The following is a 23,909-nucleotide window of genomic DNA, read 5'->3' on the forward strand; positions in this document are numbered from 1 at the left end:
CTGTGCAGGCCACGTTCTCGCGATGGCGGCTCTAAGAAGATCAACGTTAAAAATAACTTTTCGCTGGCCGATAATAGAATCCGCGGTTCCACGGACAGACACACCGTGTATCATATCGTTCGCCGCACGATCAACGCGTTCGACGAGGATCGATTTCCTTCGTTCCCCATTTTTCTTTCCCTTTAACGCGTTTCCCTCTAAACTAAATTAATCACGTTATTTTTTCTATCTAAATTCTGCCTATTTTGGAATATTCTATGGAAAATAGAAATTCAGGAAGGAACGATTTCGATTTATCTCCAGTTGTTTAAAAACAAAATTTTGAAGGTGTGTTAACGAAATTAAGGACATTTCGTAGTTTAATGTACGTGTTTTAGTAATTTAATTAATGTACGTAATTTTATCAAATTTGCCTTTGAATAAAATTTCTGGAAGCACGTCACCTTTCATCCCGTCACGCTGCCGTAACCCTTGAATCCAGTAACATCAAGATATTAACTACGGTTTCAGTTTACTTGCTCGAGATTCCGCGACTAACTTCGCTTATTGCTCCCAGACCGATATTGCTGCGACTGTTTCCTTTGAAACCTACCATCATCGGTAGCTGATATTGCTCCGAGGGTTGCTGCTATCCGTCGCTGTTTTTCTTCGCAAACGGTGTCATTGCCCATTAAGATGGGTTCAGAAGCAAATCTAAAATTAGATGCAAATTCCAATAGTGATGGGATAGAGCGCATCGCAAGTTGTACAACGTGTGTACAAACGTGTGTGGAACCTTTGAAACGATTCATCCTGAGAATTAATTGCTCTAGTCCTATAGTAAAGAATCCTTTCGCCCATACGTGGATGACGCGACAGCCAAAGGGTTAATTGGATAAGTAAGTTACCGGACCACCCAGTACAAGTAGCAGTCTCGAATCAGTAATTTCGATCGATGGTCAGGCAAGCGATTTTAAACTCAAGATCGGCTTTGACGAGCTCGTAAAAGCGCAAGATCTCGCCGGTGGACGGTAGTCAATCTACGTATGCAAATGTTGGCCATGCATGGCTACTTTCGTGACGGTGCATTTTCATGCGTGCACATACGCGACCCGTCTTTCTCGATCTCTTTTTTACCCTCCCGTTTTATTTGTGCATCGACTTGTTTCCACTCGCGTGCATAAGTGCACACAACTTTGGTTGCAGCGAGGACGCTGCAACTTGCAGAATCGGTGCATCGTACAGACACCAGACCCCGTAATATTGTTGCAACGGGAACTCTTTACCTTTAACGTGTTCCCCGTTGAGCGTGGAACACATACGGAAACGTTTACGATTAAATTTTTTACGCATTCGTTAACGCGTAACGAGATACCTCCGCTGGTGGCAGTTTCAAAAGAGAATTTAATAAAACTCGGAATAACAGGTTTAATTCTCGCTTCAACAATTTTTCCATCGCATTGTACCGGAAAAGATCGCGTAGACAGGATCCCTGGGTGCCTTTTGTGTTGCAAACGGGCAAAAGTAATTTAAATCTCAGATCGTGTTTGTTCTCTTTATGAATTTTTTGCATTTAGATTGCTCCTGGTTTTATAATTTTGAACTTTTACTATACAAAGAATTGCAGCAGTCGCTTGCATCAGGAGGAAACGAAAAATTCGTATTCTCTTTCTAATTTTTCGCGTACGTGTAAGTTCCCTTTAAGAGAGTAACCCGAAGAAACGGGCCGACGTTGAACCCTCGCGCGTCGAGTGACTGTGCAAACGATTTACCGTCGAAACGCTCTACAAGGCGCGAAGTGGCGTGAGAAAAAGAAAAAAAAAGAAAGAAGAAAGAAAAGCGAGGATGGAAACAGCCCCAGCGCATGATAAAACCGGGACGAGGAAAAGAGAACGGACGCCTGGCTGGAGGGATGGTCGTCGACGAGGGGGTGGCTCTGGAACGTGGCGATGGAATGACAAGTAGCGGTTGAATCTTTAATCTTTCGCGACGCGGGATATTAAAGTTTCTCGAGAGTTCGGCAACTACTTGAAATACCATAGTGAAATGGAGTTTAAGTTTCGGCTGTAGACCAGACACGGGCCGCCGTGGCGCGCCACTCGAGAATGGCAATATCGCTGGCTATCGATTGCCATTTTTACTGCATAAATAAGAACCCCGTGTATATAAGTCCTTCCTCTTCACGGCGACGATCTTCTTCTTCTTCGAACTCGATCGAATTCCTTGTTTTCTTCTTCGCTCGTTCGTCCTTCCATTTCTGGTCTCGTCGCGTGGCTGCTCCTTTCCTTTCCCTTTTCCTTGTCTGGCTCGTCGCTTGCACCAGAAACCCCACACGTTTCTTATCTGTTTACTATCTTGATGTTTTATACGATTGTCTCGAAAGTATATTCGACTTCGACTTGAGTCGATGTTTTTACGGATCCAGCGTGGATTCGATAATTCCTTTATCGTCGCTGGCTTCCAAGGCACGTTGAAAGAGAGAAAGACCGGGGCGAAGAGCGATGAGTTGTGGACGAAGGGCACCGAGCAAGCCCCATGCGCGACGATAATTTCTATGGAAGACTGACGACCGCTTCATGGTCGCGGAATGCAAACAAACCATGTCTGACGATCGGCGTCCCCAACGCGTTTCTCCTCTTTCGCGCCTTCGCGCGCTTTGTACCGGTCGTGCAGCCTAAGCGCGCATGCACCTCCAGGCTCGATTCACACGCGCTTACGGGGAAACCTTTTTGTTCCTGAGAACGTGTCCCTCGGATCAAGTTCAGTCCTTTCTTTGTGCTCCGTCTTCTTTTACACGTACTTACCGCGACACTTCCGGCCCATTTTTTCGAAAACGCCGCCATCCGCGCGTCGGCTGCGCGCGCGACAGCAAAAACCATCCGTCAAATTGATCTTACGATATTATTAACCAATTACACTTCGAATTTTTTAAAATGTCTGTGGGGTGTGCATCGGTACGCATCGAAACGTATAAACAAAAACAGTAGAACGCGCGTGGGACCGTTTATCCATTTTGACGCGGAGTAATTTTCTGTTTGCAGCTTCCTTGGCTCAAAGCCGGCATTTTAGTCGATTCTGTTCGCGCGCGATGCTAATATCTCTCCTCCCCTTTGTTGTCATAGAAAGGATGTTCGCTACGCTAGAGCTTAAAGTTCATTATTCGCGAGGGAGATTCAATGAAACGCTCACATGCACACGTACGGTATCGCATGCGAATGACAAAATATGCAGAGCGAGTTCGATCGCATAGTTAATGCAACACGCATGCATACATAGTGACGACGCCTCTTTGAGTCGGTGCCCGAACCGTACCGGCGACCGTTAAACCTGCCATTTGAAGTCTTATCGTTAACGTGTCACGCTAAAGGAGTAGTCGGAACCGTGAATTATTCAAAGCTTTTTCGCGATCGTACGGAGGACCTCGTTACCCCTCGTTTTGGACATTAAAATTTTCGATCGACGGCGAGCTTTTTTTTACCAGTGATTCCTCAAAGTTGATCGAGCGAGACTACGCTCCTGACAAACAAAATTTCGTTTGCAACATGTTACATTGCAAATGTTATTGCAACAGTAGTGTGCAAAGTAGTAATTATTTTTCTTAACTGAATCCAATTAGAAAATACTGAATACTATACTACTATCTTTACGAGCATCAACCCAAGTAGAAACAGTGAATCATGGCCAGACGTGCCAGCCAAGTGTTACGCGTGCCCGACGAATTTTACAGACACTCCATGGGGATATTAGCCCTTTGTTCGTGCAAAAGTTTACGCGAATGTTGTCCTAAGTTGCAAGCTTCCCACGTTCCAAGCATTCGATCGGTTCAAATTCTCTTGCAGCGCCTCGTTGCATCCATTTCATCCAAATATGGTCGCGTCCTCTATGCCACATTGTTTTGTCCCATGGTAGTTATATTCTCTCTCTGCATTGTAGTTGGTTCTCGAATCGGTCCCTCGTTCAGTGACCTTTTGGTGAGTCCCGCATCTTGTGCGCTATCTAGCGTGTAAGTACCATCTTCCTCCTCTGCTTCGCCTAGTAATATGTTACCATCGTCTATTATTCCAGCCCCTTTGTCATCGAATATAACCTTATTTCCAACCTCTCCACGCAGGGACGATACGCATAGAACTTCATTCATGCAAATATTTTATCGTTGCTTTTGTACAATGTCCAGGTTATTGGGACATTATTTGTTGTGGTTATCACGCGCAACTATCTATCTAAACATTGTTGGAGGATGTTCCTCGGCAAGAGATGGTTGCGTACCACTGATATAGGTCAAGCGTCGAGCATTTGAAATCGCCAAGATCGGAGTCGATGCATCGTGTACCGTTGTGAACGGAGCTGCACGGTGCTCGTGTCTCGCTGTCCTTGTCCCACAGTCAAGGTCAGGGTCGTCCACACGTCCAGTCGACTCGGTTGCTTGCCATCCAATGGGCATCGCGTCTCCCATAAACGGCCACGTGCTTGGTACCAGGCCTTCTCGATTCACCCGTACCACGACCGTGGCGATTCCACGACGACGAATACGACCAGTTTTCCCCGGTTCTCTCGCTACCAGATCGACGTGGTCGTGTTTACACGCGAACGCGGTTCGTTGAAAATCTGACTGACACGTCCACGCGGTCTCAGGGACGTTTCCATGCGAACCCGCCTGCACTCGCTCCCCACGAATGTTCCCATGGTCCTCGTACTCTATAATATCGCGTACATCTTGTTGCGTCGCGAACGACGCTCGTTTACGCGTAATTAACGACTAATTAAAGACTATTTTGTGAAGCGAAATCGAACAAGTTTCTCAAAAATATCAAACAGACAAAGAAGAATAGAAAGTTAACCGTGCATTACTGTGTCTGTACCTACAGACCCTACGTGTGATCGGTGTTCGGTGGATCGAACTCGATAAAAATTGAGAAATAGTCGCGAAAGCGACGAGGTGGGGATAAAATTAAAAGAGAAAACAGCGGGACGGGAATATACCTGACGTTCTAATCCAATGGCGACCACGATGGGACAGCTGTATTCTCAGGAGAGTCAACACTGATAACGATGGCCATGCAATTACCGGCTTTAGCCGGAGCCATGGAAAAGCCGGTAATTAGTTAACGTGCTCTAGATTCGATGTTTGTGCAGATAAGCTGACAGCCTGACTGCAGCCTGCATGCAATTCATGTGGTTGGTTCACGGTCACGGTCAAGGTCACTCGAATACACCATGATCGATGCACGGAACATCGAGGGTTTCGAGCGATCGTCAAACTCAATTTTTTTCTTGACTAATAGTGAACATTGCTCGTTATAAATTAATTTATTAATTGCTCTTTAATAAATAAAACAAATAAACATCTTTTTTTTTTTGCCCACAAGGTAGAATGGCCCCTTGCGAAAATCACTATTTGTGTAACTGAACGTTCGAAACGGTTCTCTCGTACGAGACCCATTTATTCGAGCGTGTTCTTCGAAACGATATACATCATACCGATTCCCGTAAAAATGGCGAACAACGAGTGCGCTAGACACGAACGAACAGTCATAACGTTCGATTAAGGTACGCGAAGGAACACGTTCGCCGGAGGTAGAGAAAACGTATGGTATCTGGAGTCTTTAAATAATGAAAACGATCAATTGCCAATCGATTCATTGGACACGGATAACCCTCCCTCTTTTCGCCGTCTCTTTCTCTTGCACGGACATTCCCACGCGCATTCCTACCGGTTGCATTTTATAGCCAGCAAGCTCGCGGTCTAATGGCCGCTCGTCGAGAGTATGTTGAACCGCGGCAAACTTGTTACGTGAATATTATGTATTTATGTTAATAAACCCTCTGTAACGATCACCGCCGAACAGGACTCGAGCACGTAATTCTGATGGTTTCGAACAAGCCCGAAAGGAACCATTCGTGATAAAAATTTCAAAGTCACTTGTAAACTGTAATAGTTTCTGTCAGCGGAACTCCACTTGCAAGAAGAAGAATTTATTCCATATTGTGTACTCTCTTAACCCAGAGATTTAAATGGCGCCAGACGTTCGAGGCATTAAAAGTCGAAATCGAATCTAGATCGTTCGACGGGTCATCCGAGTTCGACTGGTGGTCGACAAGTGCAACGAACCGGGCTTGGTAAGAAGGTCGCGTCGATTTCGGACCGACGACGGTCTATATGCACGACTTGACGAGATATTTTGGCCATCGTCGCAGTTTCCCCGTCGTTTTGGATCGGGCCGTGGCCGCCACTCGGAAACGACTCCGACCCGCTGGGAGTAATGTCCTCGAGTGCACGTACGAGAGTACGCCACGCTCAGAATGCAGTTGCGTAACGTCAAACCCCCCTCCCTCTGACACGGTCTTTCGTTCCTTCCATTTTCCCCCACCCCTTCGACTTTGTCTCAGCCTCTCTTCCCTTTCGTTTTCTCCGCTCCGTTTTGCCAGTTTCCATTTTCCAAAATCAGAGTTTTACTTTCTTGATTAAATCAATTGCCAATTCTTGACGATAAATTCTTCCAATCGTAAGCATCAAATCAAATCCATGTATGCGAGAAAAGTGCAATAAAATTCAAGAATACCTTTAAAATCCCTTAACCTCGGTTCTCTTCATCCCTCGTCCCTTTCTTCCTGAACTTGTCACAATCAATCGGCGGGGCCAGCGTACTTTAGTCCTTCCTCCCTTTTCCATCGCGCTTATAACGTACGGCTTCGTGCCTTGGCAAAGTGTCCAGTCTTTTCCCAACCTCGCCGAACCCGAATGCACTTAAGTTATTTTTCTTTCGAGCGTTTTCATGCCAACTACTCCAAATACAAAAGTTCAACCGCATCAGTGCCACGCGTTGCACATTTCTTGCAACAATGACGCGAATCTAAATTTACAATTTCTAATTTATTGGCGTAGGAATGAACGGCAAATGAAAATTCCTAGCACTCGATGACTATACTTTTGTCCCAGTTTAATTTGGCACTCGAACGTTCTTACATAACCGAAAGAAACTCTTCATCGATAGTTTTTTGTTACCGCGTTTGATGATGTATCGATATTTTTGAAAAATTTAGGATTGTAAAAAATGGCAGACACAAAGGATTTTTCTCGAGAAACGTGTTTTTACGTTTCCGCCGGTCGTTTGGGCACGAGTCGAGCCGGCGTTTGCGGCGTCGTCTGGCGCCGGGACGCTTGACCGCAATGTGCCATGACAGACGAACAAATGCGGGGAATTTGCAATTCTCGTTCGTTTTAATAGCGGCAGTGGGCGAGTAAAACGTTTACGTTACCTAGATAACACGATTGCATTTCGACCAAAACATTGCATTTTTCTGCACAATTGGCTGTTCTCGATATGGCACGCAGGGTGAGTCGTCTAAGATCGAGCGTTGAAATAATTTCGAAAGAGTTAACACGAATTATTACCTTGTAATAAAGTCAGAGGTCGTGTTTGGCGAGTTTTGTGGTAGAACGAGCGACCCTGAGCGACCAAAAATCTGTCGCTGCTACACAAACGATTAAGTTTTGCGATTCGAAACGCTGCTGGGCCCGGTAATGAATCCCGCAACGGTCGTTCGGCTCGCGTTTCACCTTTTCGTGCAGGTAGATTCCGTTTAGCATACACCGCGGATACAAAACACCTTTCTTCCTGGAAGGCACGTCTAAAACTACGACGACCAGTTTCTGTTTTCGTTTTTTTCTCCCACGAAGGTCAATCTCACCTCTCCTTACCTCATCGTTGGGAATTTTAATTGCCTTTCGACCACGTTCGCGCGCACCATTTTAAAAAAAGAGAACTATACGAAAACCCTAACGGAACCGTAAAACAGACGGATAATTATGTTTCAACGTTTCGACCAGACGCGTCCGAAAAGTAATTGCTTTTGAAGATGTTAAAATACGCACGAAATTTAAATATACAGTGAAATTAGAGGTTTTCCCTGAAAATGCTACGAGATCTGCCGTACCTTAACCCCGAAACTACGAGCGCATTCTGGCGCGTTATAAATGGCGGTGGGCGATGATAATTTTTGTGAAAATGCGTACGTAACTCGCCTATTAAGGCAATTACCACGTAATGGTAAGAATTTCCGCGAAGATGCTGGCGCTCATAAATTCCGTGGGTTCGGCCAGCAGCCACTTCGCGTCCAACAGTGTTTCTTGGAAAAATGATACCGACGTGACTCGCGAAACAAGCGTAGGCGTTCATTTCCCGTAAATAGTGGAAATCCCCCGAAATCGAATCGACCGAAAACGTCATCGAACATCGGATCCTTCGAAAGGTTGTCGGTGGTCTCGCGCGAATAGTGAAAACAATAGAGCGAAGCTCGATGTGGAGAGAAGTGTGTACATACGGGGTTGGCTATCGATGGCACGCAGGGTCATAAAGGAACGCGAAACTGCGACGAAGTGAGAGCGAGTTCGATAGGTGGCGGCCACAGCAGGCCGCTCTCCTGCATCGGCGTGTTCGGTCTTTGGAATGCCGACGCCGCCGACGCCGACGCAACAAGAACAAAACGATTCGATTCTTCTCGAGGCCGAGTAGACTTTCGGTGGGAGCGAATTCCCTCGCGAAGCGATAGCTTCGAACGATCGCACTGTCGCCATAATCCAAAAATCTCCATCTAAAGGAGTATTCGTTGTTTACAATCGTTGGAGAAATCTGTTTCGTTATTGGTTAAGGTTTTGCGTCGAACCGCACTTCACGGTTATTATATAAACTAACGACTAATAGAATCACTATCGTGGAAATTGGATTTCGTAATTGAGAAGATGGATTTCACTGACACGTTGAGGATTATTCAGGGGCCAATCGTTATAGCTCGGTGCTGCTATAAAGCTGAATACAAGATTAGTAATGGGACGAATTCAATTACGTACTCATTAATTCTGATACGTATCAGTTTCCATTGTGCCGAGGTATCTAACAGGTATCGAAATAAATTGCTATCAATACTAATAAGACGTACGGATGAACAAGTTTAATAAGATCCCCGAGGTAGTGGCCTGATTGTGGAGGAGTGAGTGACGGGGTTGAGTTCAGGCAATTAAGCTTTCGTCTATTTAGTTCCATAGTCTGGCTAGAGGATATCGTCTGATATTGTTTGTTAGAAAAGAGACTATGGAAGGATAACAAAGATTTATTTAACTTGTTAAAATTTCTTGTAATATTTTAAACTTTTATCCCTCGAATAACTCGTGACAACAAATGCAAAACGCGATGTTACGAAAATGTATATAAAGTGCAAAATTGCTCCTGTGATTATACGTATTAATCTATTGTTGTTGGTTATAAATAGTTCTGTATAGCTTTCTGTACTAAATTATATGGATGTACGCGGACGTATAATTGACTGTGTATCTGTTCGAAAACTATGCTCGGTTCAATTTTACCTGCAGTCCAGTTGCTTACTATAGTTCAGTTACCTAGTATTCAGTCACATGGTGCTTGACGTCCATAACACTTAGCGTCAATTACAGTTAGGAATCCGTCAAGACGGTAGGCTGTTAAGACTTGAATTATGTTATACTCTGCGTTATTGCAAGAAACTGTTACTGAAACACAGGGTGTCCCAACACTCTCCGCGTATATCGGCACATATCGAAATTAATATTTTATTCGCACAATCCAGGCCTACATAAATTATGAATATTCATCGATACTATTTACAAATCCTAGGTAACATTTGTAATTCGCTCTATATCACCAAGACTGTTGGGACACCCGGTATATCGTTACGATATAACTCGTATTCGGTTCTTTTGCTTGGATTCCAACTGTGCTTTCTGTGGCAACGTTGATCACGCTATTAGAAGATTCTAATCCTTTTTCGCGCACGAAAGACGGAATTTTTTTGCTGCCTGGATCCGGTTACCGTTTTCTGTGTTTCGATGTCACGAAATGTTCTAATCGTGTGCTATAATACATGTGGATGCCCTGATTCCATTACTTTAAGAAACAAGAGGTACTTGTCACTAGAAATAGCTAATCTTGTTCGCATTTCGTTTTGTTCTTGCATCGCATTGTCTCCACCTTGGAGACAATGAACGAACCCGTCTCAACAGAAATAAACAGTAAATTTTGTTATTTTAAATTAAACAAATGAAATTTAATACAAAGAAAGTGATTCTACAGCCTGGGCATTGTTGTCTCCCTGTTAGTTCGGATATGGGAGTCTTTATCGTACGAACAATAAACGTTGGAAGCTAATTCCTGGGAGTTGGTTCCCTCGTGCGCGTGGTACTATTTAGCGAAAGACGTCAATGTGCATCGGCGGGCAGCGAAATTAATCGGGCAGTCCCGGAATGACAGAAGTTTCCAAATAGATATTCGGATCAAGCCCCGTCGTTTCTCGTGGGGATAGAGGAATGAAAGAGAGAGACGTGCAGAGGGATAGAGAGAAACAGGGCGAGGCGACAAAGACGAAGAGAGCCGGTCGCGAGGGCGGATGTGACTGGCGATACGGTAAACGGTAGGAAAGGGATGCTACGAGGGAAACCAAAGAGATAATAGAGAGATGAGGAGGAAGAGAGGAGTCCGTAGTAGTAGTAACCAGTCTGTGGAATGCCACGGCCACGGGTATTTACTACGTTGCGTGTAACAAGGACGTAGAATCGTTGCTCGTATTTATCCCTTTTTCCCCAAATATCTTTCTGCCAAAGTAAATACTTTACGTAAACACGAAACACCCTGTATTTAGGGGTTGAGACAACTCTCTACGAAGTTCCTGTTTCATTGATTCTCTGAATAAAAATTTGAATTTGCATAAAGATCCGCGGTCTACTGATAAATAAGATATCGTTGAGCGGAATAGTACTCGTATTGTTTGATTGTACGATACGAAGGGAAGCGTGGCTTTTCGTTACTTGAAAGGGCGGGTATCAGTGCGCGTCCGTAGTTACGAAAGTCAAAGTTACGAACTAGCGAATTTTGAACTTGCTCGATTTTTCTTCTCGACGACTTTGACCAAGGATTCGGATCCGCGGAAGGATACCCCTTGGAGTTGGCTGCTCGTGGAAATGAGTTCAGCAGGTAGGGTCACGAGAGCTCAGACTACGGGCACGCTTCGCGGCTGTGAACTTTCCTTTCTTTCGATCGCCAGCTGCGCGGCATTATGCCCTCTAGTCTTTTACTCTTATCGATCGGACTGTGTCGTCAGTCCATTCATTCACGGTCACAGCTGTCGGTATCCTGATTTTTCCACTACGAGAGCGCAAGGAAAATAGACGGGTCGTTGAAAAAGTTTCTCGATCGACGAACTTCGAAGCCTGTCGTTTTGAGATCTCCCGACCCTTCGCATTCCGGAACCTTTTCAACGTTTCGTTCTCGACCCGAGTCGGACAAACAACGAATAAAAATTCGTAAATTAGCGATCGTTCATCGAATAACGTCGAAAACGAAGACCGGCGAACGGTGGATCGCGTGAAATTTTTGGAACACGTTATTTAAAAATTTGCCGGTCGTTCGGTGGGCTATTCGGCACCTCACGAGTCATAAATCCGCTGCCAGAGGCCGATTAGGAAACGCTGCTGGTCGACCTTGGCCCACCTCGATTTTGCAGAATGGTATTAGCATGATTTCGGCACGTGCGATGTAACTCTGACCGAGGTAACCGTACGATTTTAAGGGGGGAGATTCATGTGAACGAAAGTTATTAAAAATCATAAGTGAATTTTTAAGAAAAATCGACGGGTAATAGGTGCCTAAATTTTTCGGGGAAATTTCAAATTTTCAAATCATCCTGACAAAATTATTTTCGGCCTCGGGGGTCAATTTCAATCGTGTTTGGTCATTAGACATACCCTCGAAATCCTACCCACTTTCGAGAAAAAAATTCGAGAAGGTGTGACATTTTTCGTCGAAATTAAAAAATTTCAATTCGTTCTAAAAAAATTATTTTTAGTTCCAGGCGTCAATTACAATTATTTTAGGTCATTAGACATACCCTCGAAATCCTACGCAGTTTCGAGAAAAAAATTCATTACCGAAAATCTAATGCGAGGCCAGAAATCGTTCCCCGAAATATCATGCGAATCTTTAAAACGTCATAACTTCTGAACGGAATGGCGGATTTTAATTTTAAAAAAAGCAAACTACGCGTATTTTGACGGAGAGTATGTAGAAATTGTAAAAATATTCGAAAAGTTGGTCCTTGACCCCGTAAAGTTAGAAAAACCCCGTAAAATTAGGCCAATTTTCAAACAGCCATAACTCCTACAATAGTGAATATATTTCAATGAAACTTTTTTCTGAAGTAGAGCCCATGGGTACCTACAAAAAAGTATTAGGCAACTTTTCTGTAGGGCATCAAACAAACTTATTAAAAATGAAAAACGAATTGTTAAGAAAAATCGACAGGGGGTAGGTGCCTCAATTTTTCGGCGAACAAAAAAATTTTCAAATCTTTCTGGAAAAATTACATTGAGTTGTGGGGTCAATTCCAATCATTTTAGGTCATTAGACATACCCTCGAAATCCTACCCACTTTTGAGAAAAAAATTCGAGAATATGTGAAGTTTATCGTCCAAATTAAAAAGTTTCAAATCATACCAAAAAAATTATATTTAGTTGCAGGGGTTAATTCCAATCATTTTTGGTCATTAGGCATACCCTCGAAATCCTACCCACTTTCGAGAAAAAAATTCGAGAAGGTGTGACATTTTTCGTCGAAATTAAAAAATTTTTAATCGTTCTAAAAAAAATATTTTTAGTTGTGGGGGTCAATTACAATCATTTTTGGTCAATAGACATACCCCCGAAATCCAACGCATTTTCGAGAAAAAAATTCATTACCGAAAATATTTCATGTCTGACCATACCGTTGAGATGTTTCACTGAAATTTCAAGTAAAATTTTAAAACGTCATAACTTCTGAACGGATCGGCGGATTTTAATTTAAAAAAAAGCAAACTACGCGTATTTTCACGAAGAATATGTAGAAATTGTAAAAATATTCGAAAAGTTGGTCCTTAACTCCGTAAACTGAGGAAAACCCCCGGATAATTGGTCCAATTTTCAAACAGCCATAACTCCTACAATAGTGAATATATTTTATTGAAATTTATTTCCGAAGTAGAGCCCATGGGTACCTTCAAAAAAGTATTAGACAACTTTTCTGTACGACGCCGAACAAAACTATTAAAAATGAAAAACAAATTTTGGTGCCCAACATTTTTCGACAAAATTAAAAAATTCTAAATCGTTCTAAAAAAATTATTTTTAGTTGTAGGGGTGAATTACAATCATTTTTGGTCAATAGACATATCCCTGAATTCCTACGCAGTTTCGAGAAAAAAATTCATTACCGAAAATCTAATCTGAGGCCTGAAAATTGGTTGATGCGGTTATTTCTATCCAGCTCTCAAGGAAGCTGAAGATTATAGTGAACGCTGCCATTATTTGGCACAATGGTCATTACGATCTGAGACAATAAAGTATGCGTAATCTAAAGTGTGTTCCTTTGAGTCGTTAAGCGGGCAATTTCTTGACGGGAAACGTTTCCTGTGCGGGGAATTGGAAGCGAGCAATAAAGAACATCTGATACCTCGTTTCGAACTGGTTGCGTGTGACTGATTTAATGCGATTCTAAAGAAATGTAACGAGATATTATCGCAGAGATTTCTATCTCTACGTTTATTGGATGCTCGTAAAAATTCTGACACGATTTTTTATCCTTCGAACGAGAGCAGCACCTTTTACGCCTTTTTTTGGAATTAACTTTGGAGTTAACCGATTGATTTTCTTTGACCATCCAGTTTTCTAGTGTTTGAATGGCGGTGCAGGTTCGATCACGTGCGTTGTTAGTTAACGCGGAGGTTTTAATTGCTCGGTTAGAGCCTCGCGAAGAAAACAGAGCGTGCAAAAGGCGGTCTTTTCGTTTAGTCCTTTGTATCCATGGCAGTGTTGGTTGCACGCAAACGCAATAATAAGAACTGCCGGACTCGCATCCGGTCGCCCTGGCTGGCGATATTATAGTCGGGACACCCTTTCTCCTTTTTCGTCTTTGTCGCGTTAAGACTTCGCTGCTCTGTGGTTTCCTTATCCTCTCTCTCGTGACATCCACCATGTTCCTATCGCGGTGCACCTTCAATTTCCCCTTCCCGCGAGACCATCTTTCGCTTCTTTTCAATTCGTTTTCGGAGATTTTCGTTCCCTTTTCCTCGCGCCCATGCGCTCCTTTTATTTCGTCCCTTTGAGGGAGCTTTCTGACCTGGTCGACCGTCCTGGTCCGTGGTCTCCTTCAGCTTGTGTTTTCTCGACGTCTTCTTCCCAGAAATGTTGTATCCTTTGTAACCGATTCCTTCGTTTCGTTTCTCGCTTCGACGACAGGGGAGATCAAGAATACCGACGCGTTAAATATCTCTAAATATATTCGGCAACCCCTGGGAAAAATTTTAATCCGAGATTCTACTCACATGCATTTAACAATGCAATTAAATTTAACTAGCCAACTTTGCCAAAAGAGTAAAGAAACACGTTCCTAACCTTTACACTAGTTTAAAACTTAAAAAGAGTGCGCAGCATCGAAGCTAAACGAATGGACTTCTTAGGCAAACAATACAATGATTTATTACTTGCAGCAGAATGGCTGTCGACCTTTCGATCTGTTAATGCGTTTACTGCTAATGACTGTTGGAACAAATTGAACAGTTTCATCATTTACTTGTAAATGACCTGTATCATCGATCAAACGAGGCTAATTTTTCCCAACTCTCAAAGTACAATGCTGGTCCAACGTAGACGATGCTCTAATTGAACATGAGATTTACGAAACCCGTCAATTTGAAATATTATTTGTAAGTAATCTATATTGAATTTGATCGATGCAACGATATAAATACACCTTTACATTATTCAACGGCCGCGTGGTTTAACTAAAAAATTCGTTTGACTCTCAAAGATCTTTCTCGTCGTTTGGATTTTGCGACCGTAGTTCGGCCTTTCTTGGACCATCATTTTCCATTCCTCGTGTAATATTTCTCTTCCAGTCTTCCTTTATTGAATCTCGCCAAGGACGCCTGCGTTCTCTTTTTCCTTCCTTATCTTTTCCCTTCATTTTTTCCCTCGCCTTTGTTCTTGTTGCCCTTTCCAAGCATTTCCTGCAATTTCTTATCCCACTGCTTCAATCTATCTTGTTACGTTTGACAAGTTTTTCTTCCCACCATCTTCAGCGAAATCCTTTCATTTCCTTCTTCGTGAAATGTCGTTCTTGCCGCGAACAGATTCCTCGATTCCTTTTCTGCCGCGTCCCTCGTATTTTCGTTCCTCGTATTTTATGGCTTTCTTTTTTTCCCCCCCCGGGTACTTTCTGAAAAAGATTCTTTGCCTTTGTGCCCCGCGCGAGAGAGATCTCCTTGCGTTGCACGCAATGTTTCTTTGTGAGGCGTTCTTTCTTCCTTTCGCCCTGTCCACGTGCATCTTCTTTACGTTTCCATTTGTTTCGTAAACCACGGTCGATATGATATCGTAATGAGCGAGTATCGGTGATATTTCTTTATACTCTTCTGCCGCTTAAAAATTGAGCCAACGACGACGTAGATTTTCCAGAAACGACCAAAGACGCTGGTTCCTCGGCGTGGAAGTTTTACGTTCCGGGGGCATCTGTTCGTTGGCCACCTGTCGGCAGGTGCGAAACGTACAGCCCGAGCCCGAGCCCGTTACCTTCGAGTCGGTATCAATTGGCCCTTTTCTTTTCACTGCTTCTTCCACGGGACCGTTCCCGTTTTACTACGCCGTAGTACGAACGTGCGACACGCGATAGTCCGGCTCTCCGGATGTTATCGACTCGAGCAGACCATAGGCGTCCCCTCCACCCTTTCGAGCAAAACCCTTTAAAGACCGTACCATGTAAACAGGAAGTTCTGTCCTTCCCTCCCCTCCACCCATCGACGTAGGCTACGAATAATGCTCAGGGAACACCTGCGTCGCGCGTATTGTGACCCACGATTCTTTTTAAATGCGTGGCCCACTTACAATTCCTCTCCCGTTTCTCATATTTTAAACGAGCCTGCTTTTCGATTCGTTTTTATCAGTCACGCACTTCCGAACCAAACACGTTTCCGCCCTTATTTTTTCGCCCGTCAATCCGCGACACGATAAATCCCGGAATTCGAGGCTCAACGTTAAACCGGCCAACAACGATAACAGTTTATTCTATTTATGAGATAAAAAGAATAATAAGTGAGAAGGGGAAATAGAAAATAATAAATAGTAAAATAAAAGTACGCCGAAGGTGACAGGAATAATTCAAGAAGAGAGAATGAGTTATAGAACATAATAAGCAGAGCTGTGAAAGAAAGAACGGTGATATTTAGTCGTATGACAAACGGGATATGATAGATCGTTGTCGCGTCCGGTAGAAAAGAATTCATCACGGTGAGGATCGTAGTTTGTAAGAAAATTACGTAAATAAGTCGTTGCCAGAGAAAGAATTTCATACATCGGAGAGCAGAAATGAAATGTATTACGAAATTTATTCCCTCGGATTTATACTCGTTAGACATGGTTCTCATCTACGAATTATCATTTTAAACAGTGGGACCGATATTCTCACGACGATGATCTCTTCCTCGTAGCGTTCTCTAGCTCGTAATTCGTAGATGCTTACAAATTGCTCTCTCACCATTGATTGTTTCTTCTGCGATAATTAAACGTCGGGGGAGAACTAAACAGCGTGCGAAACGAGAAGAACCGCGTGGAATAAGACCACCACGAAACGATTAATATTTGTGTAGAATAAAACTAATACGATGGACCGTTTACTGAGACGATGTTTCTCTATTCTACTTTCAGGCTGCGATACTTCAACAGACTGCCGAGTACATATACCAGCTGGAGCAAGAGAAAACACAGCTGCTATCACAAAACTGTCAATTGAAGCGATTGGTGAACCAGCACGAGGGTGGCGATGTTCCAATTAAGAAACGCAAACCGGATAATCAGGGTAAGCATCAGGGTAAATAAATCGTTCACGAGAAAAACAATTTGCTGACACGTCACTAATTTACCCGCGTGATTGGAATAACTTGCTTTATGCTACCGACTCGTCTCATCGCCGAAGACTCGTCGGGGAATTTTTTAATTTGTCTGCCGAAAGCAGCGGGAAGATTAATATGGCGGAGTCGTTCGTCATTTTCGCGAGAGTAATTACATTCTTGGTGGTCGGCCGGATATTCTGTTCTGTTCGCGGGAGGGGAAAAAGTCGCGATCCGATCGATAGGATCGAAACTTCGTTTACTCTCCTTTAGCTATGGAGCCAGATGGAAAGAGGATGGTTCGCTCTAGAGATCATTGCTCATAGTGATAACACTCTGCCGAGGCGTTGCGGACTATTTTTCAGGAAGTATTCGGGATAGCATAATAATGAATATTGTTTCAGGAGGAGTGGTCGTTAGTCTACCGATGCACGTTAGCGAGAGTGGTGACGAGGGATTGGGCAGCATGTCTCCCGAACCCTTGTCAGTAATAACGGTGACCACAGAGGGACACTCGGTGGTCAACAGCGAGGTGGTAGAGCTCAGACGACAGTTGGAAAGGGAACGTCACACGAGGTTGCATCTAGAGAAGCAGATGAGAGCTATACAAAGTCAACTTTACCCGGAAAGATTCCGGGACAGTCAACTGATTACTTATCAGCCACACGAGGTATCGTACAGTTTCGTAATAATCGTAAGGGACTAAAGAAACGAATTCCAAAGCTTTGGACACACATTTCCACGCGCAGGTGATCGAACACACGGACAACGTGATCGCTCAGGAGACCGAGGAAGCAGTCGCCGCGCTCCAGGTAGTCTCAGTGGTGTCTCTGCCACCGGTCGGTTCGACGCAAACCGTGGAAACGTCTAGTCCGGAACCGAGTTCGCCGCCTTTGTCGCCGCAGCCGGCCGACATGGTGCCGGAGGACATCAAGGAGGAGGTAATGTGCCCAGGAAGCCCGAAGATCGTCGCGTTTACCCAGAATCAGGCGTTCACTGCCATCGAGGAGCAAACTACCGCCGATTCGTTCTCTTCGTCGAGTCGCGTCACGTATGCTTCGAGTACAGGAGAATTCAAAAACTCGTCGCCCCAGTACATCACCGCGAGCCCGAGCAGGCCGTTCTCGCCGGTTGCCGAACCCCAACGGCTACCCAGTGTCCTGGAGGCGGCGATAAAAGCGGAACCGAAGGTCGAAGTCGAGAGGTAAGTGTAGAAATTTTTATGAAATTCATCATCAAGGATATTTTAACGACCCAATCTTGACTCCAAGTGCTATCCAGCTATCTATCTTTGATAGACATTTAACTCTATATAAACATCTGCTGACGTAGAAATCCGCCCCCAGAGCGACGTTCATCTTAAGAATCGTTATTATTCCAGCGACTGGTCCGGTCGGAGACCGATAGTTTTGAGCGTAACCTCGCGAGACGAGGCTGCTCGAAGCGATTCGCCTACCAAAAGAACGATCGTTCTGATTACAGGTTGCCGTCGCCGTCGAACTCGCTCGACGACGGCACACCGCAGGCGAGGTTGTATCTGGCGAACACCTCGCGGCAGAATCTGGAGACGATCGTCGAGGCGATACGTCACCTCGAGGGTGACCATTTGTTCAGCGACGAGCCGGCGCAGGACGTGCCGTTGGCGTTGACCAACAAACAAACCGCGAGCCCGACGACGGCCAAGTCGTCCACGTCAACGTCCGCGCCGACGACGGCGAAGCAACGGCTACTGCAGGCCGAGTTCCTCCAGTTTCACAGACAGCAGCAGACCCAGCAGCGACCGGGCGTGATCGTGGTGAAGCACTCGTGATCGAAAGGAGCCCCGCGATCGATGAACTGAATGCGCATGCCGGCTGGCTTCCGCTCGGGAACGAACTACTAACCCTCCCGCGACGCGTCCCAGACAAGAGGAACACGCGACAACCACCACCGTGTGTTATCCCCCGAGTGTGCACACCGGCGCAGTTACGAAACGGTTCCAAATCTTGGACGCTCGAGCCGCGGAGGCAACAATCGCGTATCCTCGAAAAATCGACGCTCGGGAAGGCGTCCTTTGCGTTCGGCGTTCATCACCGACCGAACGGACCTCCGACGAGTCTGGGTCCGGTGTTTTCGTATGTTCCTACTGCCCGTCGTCCGCCTTCGTTTCGACCGTTGTCCGATCCGTGTTCGCGATGCGCGCCAACAAATTTAAACAAAAATAAAAAAACAAAAAAAAAAAAAGAAATTGAAAAAAAAAAAGACAAAAATAAACCTGTTGTTGTTTCCGTTCGATGAACGATCGACGGGATCGAGTATCGGTCGGCGAGTCGGTTGCAATTGAATTGCAACGGATAGAACTCGAAACGAAGGTGGGGCCATGTCGAAGCTCGACGAAAGGATCCTCGCCCACCGAGTCGTCGAAACGTCTCTTCACCTCTAAGCCCTCCACCCCCCACCCCTCTCTGGCCCCCACCCCCCTCCCGCCCTTTTTACTTCTTGTAAATACCACCGATATACATATTATATCCCCCTCTCCGGTGTGTCGTTCACGATTTTCTCGTATCCGCGCGACTTCGTCGTCCCGAATCTCGAACGATTCTCCATCCCGCTGCACACCACCCGGGTTCAAAATCATCTCTCAGTCTCCGTTCACCCATCCCCGTTCATCCTCGTCCCCCCTCCATTTCACTCCCTTCGCGTATCGAGATAGCGAAGCGGGCGCTTTCTCTCTCGTTGCGTTACGAGGGAAAGGGATTTTCATTTTTCTAAACTTAAGCGACTTGCTACCACAATAATAATATTAATATTAATAATAATAATAATCCTAGATTATAAGGCTGCGTACGATGTATTCTACCGATGTATACATGCATACACACGATGTATACGTATATACATGCATATTGATCCTCCAGTGTATATACATATATATGTATGTATATAGATATATATATATACAATATACAATATATACAATATATATATATATATATATATATAATTATATATATACATAAAAACTTATTTACGTTCTTTTTTTACATTGTTACGAGATTAATGAAAAAACAAAAAATAATGGAAAAGTATACACTTGACGACGACGCCAGGCGATGATTTACTTTTTGACCGACGCGCACGAGTTTCTTTTTCTTCTCGACGTTTACCACGGGGCACGGGGGTTACTATTTCGAACGTTGTTGTAACGAGAGAATGGACGATTAAAACAAAGAAGAAAACGGTCAGATATCCGACACGCGTACGCGAATACCGCGGCCACAAAAAACACGCATGCTTAATATTTGACACACATTAAGGTGCACCTGTTTCGACGACAAATTTTATCTCACGCGGGCCGAAATTCCGTTTAATCTGTGCCAAATATCGAGTACCCAGACTTTTTGTTCCTTCGTAGACACGTAGTGCCAGCGCGCGACAATGGCGGCCGATCGATCGATCGATCGAAAAGATCGTTCGTCCCCTCCGCAATAATAATTCGTCCCAGCGTCGCTCGCGAAGCGACTTTTTTCCGACGCGTGTCATTTTTTTCAATACACAACGAACCTTTTCCCGATCCTTCCGCGAGACAAGAAACAATCGAGACACGCGGAAGGCTGTAAAAAGAAAAGCGACACCGGAAATGCGATCTACAGAACAGTTTCCGACAAACCTTTTTCTACACGACCAACCGTCGAACCGATGCGTTTGCCGTCGAACTAATCCGTTAATTGTGAAGTTAATTTGCAACAGACGAGCTAACTAACGAGAAAATGTATCTTATGATTTAGCGTGACCATAAATGAAACTTTAGTTATATTAATTTAGGTCCGAATTATTCTTGAAAAAGTATGAACAATTTACTTTGCAAACTGATAGAAGAGACTTCTATTTTTTATCTTTTACCAAAAAATATAGTACTGAAAAGTATGGTATTATTTGAAACGGTATACAAATGTAATTAAATTTGTAGACGATTTGGCTCGTCTTGCACGATTAACGGGTTAACGTACGAGAAACTAGCGCGACGTTTGAAGATTTTTTCGTGCCTTTCGAGGGTAGGAACGATCGAGCGAGGATCGATCGGCCAAACGTTTCCGTTTTCGTTCCACGCGTATCTCTATCGTTTGTGTGTTGCTCGAGTTCGCGTTTTACCATCGTTTTCGTTCATTTTCCTTTTCGTCCGATTCGTATGCCGACGACGTCGATTTTTAAAGGACTGATAATCACCGATAATCCGATAGACCAATTCTAACGTGCGATAATACGGCTGGTTGGACGAACCGGATTCTGTCGATCGGCGAAAACGAAGAGTCCGGTATCGTCCTAGGCGACAGAGAATTCTTTCCACGAGAACGGGTGTCGATCGGAAGCGCGATGAGAGTATATATGCCTACGCGAAGGATTAATTTTAGGTACTTGTTTTAAGTATGTACGTAAGAGAAGTAAGCGAGACACAAGGCATAAGCGATGATAAACAAGGTGTATGGTTAAGCAACAACTTTAGTTAACGTTTAGCGGTTAGAATACGTAGGAATTGTTAGCCGAATACACGATGAAAAATACAACCAAGTTATCAATATTGTCTATCGGTATGATAAATGTGAACGCTAATCCGTAACTGTACTTGTGTGTATATATACTATTTAGCGATGTTGCATACGTTATACACGTGATTTACCTAAAACGAGCGTACGACGTTAAAGGGATAAGCTTGCGAATGAAAAAGAAAAGAAAAAAAGATAACATAGACGAAAGAAAACGATCGCTTTCTCGTGCCTAGTTCGAACCTTTTTGCGTGTTCATCGTTTTTCTACGACTTTCCACTATTTCAATCCGTTTTTTTCGCACCCCCGTTTATGACGTTTCGCGATAGGCACGAAAAGGCGGTCGTGATCCGATGGTGAGAATCACACGGTTCGCGATCAAAGTGTAATTAACGCGTCTTGGATGTGTTCGGAGAACGAGCGTCCCTCTCGAGGACGACGCCGTACGACGGAATCTCGATGTCGAGGACGCACGAGGGCCTAACAAGTCGAGACACGAGTTTCTTCGGTCGTTACCATCATCTTTTTCGTTTTTCCCCGTTTTCTTCGAGTTTTTCTCCAACTTGGACGATTTTTCCAAACGAATCTCGCAGCCTTTCTTTCGCGAACGATCGTCAACCCCTAACGTTCCATCCCCGTTTCGAGTCCCAGTCGTTGCGTGTATGCGCGCGATCGAAACCACCCTCCCGGGGTGTAGAACGTGCACGCGACGCGTACGTCTCGCATTTTTCCTTTTGGTTTTTCGTTAACCCTCTTTGACCTTACGTGACTACAAAGGTCGCGCACTCGTGTATCTATATTTTCAAAGTCTGATTTCATTTTGTTCTTTTTCTTTTTTTTTTTTATCAACGTGTGCCATTGTGGCTCTAAAGAAACGCAGCCACCGATCGATCCGGTTTAGTTTCTTACGCTGTATGACGAATACGATTGAACTTTTTAATTGATATTCTGTTCTCAATGTTCATCGATGCCCTATTGTACGATTGTTTTCGTAAACCACTAATAATCCGGATTATAGAGGGTTAACGCATTCCTTGCCACGCACCGAAGTAACCTACGATGGCATTTTATAGAATCGAAGTACGTAACTTATGATAATATTAAGTTAAAAACACACGACACTGATTATATGTTTCAAAGGTGAACATCGAACAGGATTCTTCGAGAATCGAGTTAGGACAGAGTCCAAAATATTTACTATCGTTTGCTCCAAGTCTCGAATCTTTGATATTTCACGATCTTCTCGAAAACCTCTATACCAAATGTTTGTAAATACCGCGTAAATGTCTCTATAATTACTTGACATTGGTTCTCTGTTTGCAGTAGCAGTTCTGGTTCGATAAAATTCAAGGATAGCTATTTTCGTTACTAAACAATTTTAACGCGTTAAGAACTGACTTGCCAATTGCTATCGATGCATTATGTGTCGGAAATTAAATGTTTTCGTACAATTGTTATGAAAAAAATATTCTGTGTCACGGTTGATCTATTATTAATGCATCGTTAGTGATCTATGAAGACAAGCGTGATCCGTATTTAACGCGTTAAAGATACTTTTACTTTAAAAGACATTCTAATTTGCGTAAAGAAATCTCGAGTGATTTGCAAACAGAGCACGCGTCGACGCGTCTCTCTATTAATCACGCATACACTGTAACGTTTCATAGTGATTGACGCGCTAACTACCGCGAGCTAAAGATCAACCAACGATTTCTCACTCAACGCGTACGATTATTAGATGATTGCTCGAATCATGAAGACGTAGAACTACGTCATCGGCTTTCAGCTTTGGACGGCGAAAAGACGTCGTTCTCCGTGTCATCGACTCTCAACTTTAGATGCAGAAATCGCGAAACAATTAAGATGTCGTTAACAGAGAAATTACTTCGAAGATCTCGTGGCAAGGAACGTGTTGGCATATTTCGATGTTTCGAGCGCTTCCATACGTGTTTGTGGATAAGCGCGTACAATGTATACGAGAATATTGCGCGCATACATCGCGTATAAGTAAAGAAATAGATACACAGGCACACGCACACACACACACATACACACATACGCATACACGCATACACGCGCGTTCACACAATTTACTTTACGAGCGTTTAGGCGAAAAAAAGATAGGAGTTGCTCGTTCCGCGTGTCTTTCACACGATTTTTCGATCCTTTGCGTACACACGGACAGACACGTACACACACGCGTAATCTACATTGGTCGTATTCACATATAAACGTGTAAATTTAGCACAAAAACACTCAACACACATGTATACTCGTCACAAACAGACACGCGCGCGCGCACAGCCGGTTTCTGTTCCTTTCGTTCGCGAAGAAAAGACGTCGAAACGAAGTCTTCAGGGACGATAAGAGCGCGTAGAGACTGTAACTTCGTGACCTGGTGCGTGGGTGGTCGGTCCCATCACGCGTTTCCCTATACGGGAACACGTTGACGTGTATTCGACGTC

General features: G+C 44.1%; 1 protein-coding gene across 1 annotated transcript in view; it reads left to right on the top strand.

Moving 5' to 3' along the window:
- The window catches only part of LOC122399671 (helix-loop-helix protein 11), a 99,574-nt gene extending 80,342 nt beyond the window's left edge, over positions 1 to 19,232 (top strand). The window contains exons 3-6 of the mRNA XM_043400516.1: positions 16,740 to 16,890; positions 17,326 to 17,591; positions 17,671 to 18,125; positions 18,404 to 19,232. Coding sequence (XP_043256451.1) covers positions 16,740 to 16,890; positions 17,326 to 17,591; positions 17,671 to 18,125; positions 18,404 to 18,731 — 1,200 coding nt within the window. The 3' untranslated portion in view covers positions 18,732 to 19,232. The remainder of the gene's footprint in view (positions 1 to 16,739; positions 16,891 to 17,325; positions 17,592 to 17,670; positions 18,126 to 18,403) is intronic.
- Positions 19,233 to 23,909: the final 4,677 nt, after the last annotated feature.

The sequence above is a fragment of the Colletes gigas genome, unplaced genomic scaffold (assembly GCF_013123115.1).
Source record: "Colletes gigas isolate AHSC1104 unplaced genomic scaffold, ASM1312311v1 Colletes_gigas_Sc00014, whole genome shotgun sequence".
Classification (NCBI taxonomy): Eukaryota; Metazoa; Arthropoda; class Insecta; order Hymenoptera; family Colletidae; genus Colletes; species Colletes gigas.